At 36.5% G+C, this 4,956-nt stretch overlaps 1 protein-coding gene across 3 annotated transcripts in view; it reads right to left on the bottom strand.

Moving 5' to 3' along the window:
• Positions 1-3,084: 3,084 nt before the first annotated feature.
• RBM25 (RNA binding motif protein 25) overlaps positions 3,085-4,956 on the bottom strand; it is a 33,711-nt gene continuing 31,839 nt past the window's right edge. For all 3 annotated transcript variants that reach the window (XM_027642211.1, XM_027642213.1, XM_027642212.1), the window contains one exon: positions 3,085-4,644. In XM_027642211.1, the coding sequence (XP_027498012.1) occupies positions 4,552-4,644 (93 nt within the window). In that variant the 3' untranslated portion in view covers positions 3,085-4,551. The remainder of the gene's footprint in view (positions 4,645-4,956) is intronic.

Genomic DNA, 4,956 nt, shown 5'->3' with positions numbered 1-4,956 from the left:
GCCGCCACCTCACTTCCCACGGGCGGCGCGGCGCGGGAGCGGCCCCGGCCCGGGGCGGGCCCCGCACGGACTGCGGCACGCACGGCACCCACCGGCCCCCGGGAGCGCCGCTGAAAGCACACGCTGGAAACTCTGCCGCCACCGACTGCATGGAGCGGAGACACGTGGGCGGGGGCCGAAGAGAGGCACCGGTGATGAGAGGCTGGCTGGGCATGGAGAGAGCACACTTTGAAACTCCAGCCAGAGGAGTCTCGCAAAGGAAATCTAATTTGTCCTGTTTAACCTGGTACCAAACAAAGAGAGGGGTATTATGAGAAAATACACTTCTCGGTTGTTTTGAATTCAGGCCATATATATGCTAGTAACCCTGTTTTAAAATGGTCCCGCAAGAAAGCATTATGAAAATAACTTGAAGGGATATTTATATTTCAAAATACAAACATTAAAAGTAAACATGGTATCTTTTCAAGAAGCCTCTAAGTAGACCTGTGACTTGCTTGTGGAAGAAACAAAGTCAGTTTCAAACTCGACACTTACCTTGCTATCCATATTTGGAGCTAATCCACAACTCCCTTTTAAGTGCGTAATTAGTTGGGTTACTAACATATAGTAAGTGCTATGATAAATGTAATCATTCTGAATATAAAAAATGTGAAATCTCTGAGGGACTGTGTAATTCTGCATGTTTAAAACAATGCTGTATTTCAGTATTTGACTACACTACAGGAAGATCTATGGTAAATTGAAGTGGCATAGAACGATTGCACCTAAAAGGTTTGATGTAAGCATTGCAACACAAGTATCAACTTTCAGTAGGTCCTACACATATGAAATGCATTTAAAAGAAGCCATTTTTAGACTGAAAGTGATGTCTAACCATTAACCAAATAAAACTACTTTTAATTTAAAAGGAGAAAAAAAAATCCCAAACCTCAACCAACCAAATGTGGGCATGCAGCTCCGCCAGACTATTTTCTGTTACAATACCTTACACTGCTCACACTGCATGACTGTGCACTAATTTGTAAGTCTGCATCCAATATCCCTACACAGGATAATGTATAGAATAGGAAAAAGTGTGACCGAATTGTAACATAAAACCCAACAGCTTCCAGTTTAAAGTGCATCCACTTTCCAAAATACTACTCCTGCAAGCAGCTATCAAGCAACCCGGTTTAATAAAGGCATGAAAGGTCTAATGCTTCCCTTTCAATAATAGGAAAGCATTAGTAGTAAGATACAGGAATTCGGTAAGAAACTTAACTCTGTTTAGGGCCTTCCCCCTGCCCACATTTAGAGCTATGATCAACTAGTTAGATGGTTATTTTTAGCACAGGTTCCTGCTTAAAGAGAATGGAGGAAGGAAACAGCCAAGATTAGAAAGATCAAATGGATATGTGACCAGGTTAAATATTCTAAGAAAAAAAGTCTTAAAGATACCACACCAACTTACCAACTTAAAGGTAATATAAAAATGTGTCATTTTTGGTAATGCATCTTACTTGTTCCTTGTTTTCCATTTCTTTTCAGTGCATATTAATGGACAAAAACGGTATTTTATATTTTGTACTCATATATTCCAAATAGCACTGAATGGCAGTCATACAGAATGATTATCAGGAGAATAAAGGCATGTGTTATGTCAAGGTGCAAAGCTTTACTCTACAGTAAATTCCAGATCAACAACTAATATATCCAGTTCTGTTGTGTAAATACTGATATTTCTTCACTGCACAGTATGTGGAAGTTTTGAAGTCATTTTCCATCACAGAATGGATCACACTGTGGCACGATGCACTGAATATCCAGTGGCAACTTGCACAGTTTCCTAATGTAACTCATTCTGAGCATACTCTTGATCTGTGCATTCACTAACACAATGCATTTAGTGGATATTAAATCATATATTCAGAAAGTGTTGTAATATTGGCAAAAAAGGCTTTTTCTACCTCAGATTTTCCAAATTTATCTTGAGATAATTCTGATTTATCTTGAAATAATTCTGTTACTGCATTTCAAAAGAAAAACTTAACAAACAGAAGTTACCTTCTATATTAAGAACCTCAGCAGGACATAATTTGTATTCTACTCCCCAGCACCACAGACACAAAATATATCATCACTGAGACATAATAATTTCAGTAAGAGGTAAAAATAGAAGTGACTTCATACTTGCATTCTGAAAGAAGAAAATTTGCTGAAGTACTTGCATAAGCCAAGTGAGAGATGCTATAATGAACACTCCTTCCTTCTTCCACTACTGAAGGAAACCTCAACGTCCACAAAATTAATTTTTTTTTAAGATGTCACAATGATTCTATATACTTATTTACTTAGCTATTTAACACTCCAGCTTAAATTCTAGATGTTTTTTCTCACCCAGGCACCTTCAGTCTCCTTAGGAAAGGAAGAGTACAATCTTATGTCCAATACACATACAGCTTTAGGGCAGAAATAAAATAAACTGAAGTTTCACAACTTGAGCTTTCACTGAAGAATCTCAATAAGGACACTGGGCAATCTGTCACATAGTGGCATTACAATGCATTTGTCACATTTGTATTATTTTACTACTACTACTACTACTGAGAGAGAGAATGCCATTAACCAGGTCAAAAGGCACTTGTGAAATTCACTCTCCCCCTTCTGTGTATTTACTACAGAGCAAGTTTTGAATTTATTTAGAATCTGAAAAATTTTTGGTAAATGCTGATGCAAAACTGTATGAGGAGAATAGGGAAGTGATTTCTCAGGGTTACATCAAGTTGCAGAAAAAACAGGAAGACTGTAGCATATAAGCATGTAAAACAAAACATTCTCATGCAAACTCAAGCAAAACATAAAAGTAACATCAGAGCATTACACTTCAAGTTAAAAAAGAACATTTTGTGCTGTGTAGTATCACAGGGATGAGAAAGAACATATTGGGATCACATCTAAGTTTGCAGGCTTCTTGTCACCTAATAAAAAGCAGGAGGTAGTTTTAAAAAAACCCCAACCCCTCATGTGGGAACAGTTGTTGATTCAGTAAGCAGTATTAAATATAATTGCATGCTGCACAAGACTCCAAAAGAATATCAGCCCTTGAATCAAATATATACATTTTTAATATCTGAAATATTTACATGGTGGAACCTTTACACGATCCCATTTTTTAAGAACAGTGTTTTCAAGTGTCCTCTCCAGATACAAAGAACTAGTAACTCAAGGTCACAGTTATCTTTTCTGAACAGGTCAACCTGCATCCTTCAGTTAAATACAATATAGAGATACTGGAACACCTTTACTTTATTTGTTTGCTATTAAGAACTGTGTTTTAAAAATTAAAAATATTTTTGAGACAGTTTGCTCCCTGGAATACAGTCCTCCTGCAATCAAAACCGCTCACAGCATATTATAGATTTGACTTCTTACCCAGGTATGAGATAAAAAAATGCAGTTTACAGTACATGTCATCATTTATACCATATCGGACTATTTATAAAAAAAACCCATACAAACAAGGCAGGAAAATATTACCCTCTTTTTGTGGACAATAGACTGCATACAGTAGAAAACAAAATTCAGGGCTAGTTTAACAGTATGGATAAAAACAAGATTTCAGCTTTGTTTGAAAACTTACAGTTTAGTTTTCATGGTTTGGGTTTTTTTTTGAGACAGTTACATTGAAACAAGGTTTTTTGTTTTGTTTCTGTAAACTAAAAATGTTTTTAAAAATAATTTGTTTAAAAAAAAGGTAATCTGATTATTTTGGAGACAGAGGGGATAATGGGTAAGGGCTAAAATGAAATTGAGATGATGTCCTAGGTAAAAAAAAAAAAAAATCATTAGATAGCACTTACTGAGGTCCTACTCTTGTTTTAACTGAGCAAATAAAAAACTTCCTGCGATTTGCACTTTCTGGGAAAGAAGCAGAGCATCTGCAAGAGATTAACTTCCCAGCTTCACTAGTAATTCTAAACGGGGAACAAAGTACCAAGACTACCACTGGTTCACATCAGAATGAAAAATCTGAAGGAACTCCTTTTCCAGAGTCAGATGAAGAGTCCACATGAACACACAAAGCTGTCCTGTGAAAACAGCTCAAGCCACTTATTTTTAAATCTTATTTTGATGATTTTTAAATAAAAAGAGGGAAAGTATGCCCCCCAAAAAAGCACTTGCAGTAAAATCCTTTGTTTTCACCTATCAGTGATATAGTTCCACATTAAGTGCAATTGTTTTGCAAAACAGGGGATTTTTTTTCTTAATATTTACAAGAATAAGAGTAACATAACAAAATTACCAAAGAGCATGTACAGTAGCTGCAGCTTATAAAACATACTGGTAATTGTACCTTGTGTATTATAAAGAGAACCAAATGCAGGATTCAGATAACTAATTGTGAAGGTGAAAGAGGCCTCAGAGCAGAGGACAAAAAAAATTCACATTTTCTACATAAAAAAATACAGGTCTCAAGTCTCTGAGAACAGAGAAAATTCAGAGTCTTTGAATGATCAGGGAAAAAAAAGCCTAAAACTGAAATGGAGCCCTAGAAGCAAGGAGAGTGCTTTATTTCACTAGGCCAATCTTCTTTGCTTCTGTCTCGTATATCAACAACCTCCACATTTTGACTATGAAAACTTCAGCTTCTTCATCTAGTACCTGTAGGAAATACACATTTTATAGATTACTTTTAGGTTAGGCATTCCACTTACAAAGACTAATTGTAGATACATCAGCACTACAAAGTGGAGGTATCATAATACACGTTAAGTCGTTGAGGGAGGGACTGAACAAAACTTCTGTCCTGCATTTATCACTAATGATATACTTGTATAATACAGCTGTTGAGCACTAAGAGATAAAAGTATCAGTAAACTAGTCTCCAAAAGTGGTTTGGGAAGAGGCATAGAAATGGCAGGCTTGGAAAGAATATAAGAACAGGACATTGACATGCGGTATTTTCCCTTAATT

This window comes from Corapipo altera, unplaced genomic scaffold (genome assembly GCF_003945725.1).
Source record: "Corapipo altera isolate COAL_440 unplaced genomic scaffold, ASM394572v1 23b, whole genome shotgun sequence".
NCBI lineage: Eukaryota > Metazoa > Chordata > Aves > Passeriformes > Pipridae > Corapipo > Corapipo altera.
Note: the sequence above shows the minus strand (reverse complement) of the source record. Positions and strands in the feature narration are given on the sequence as shown.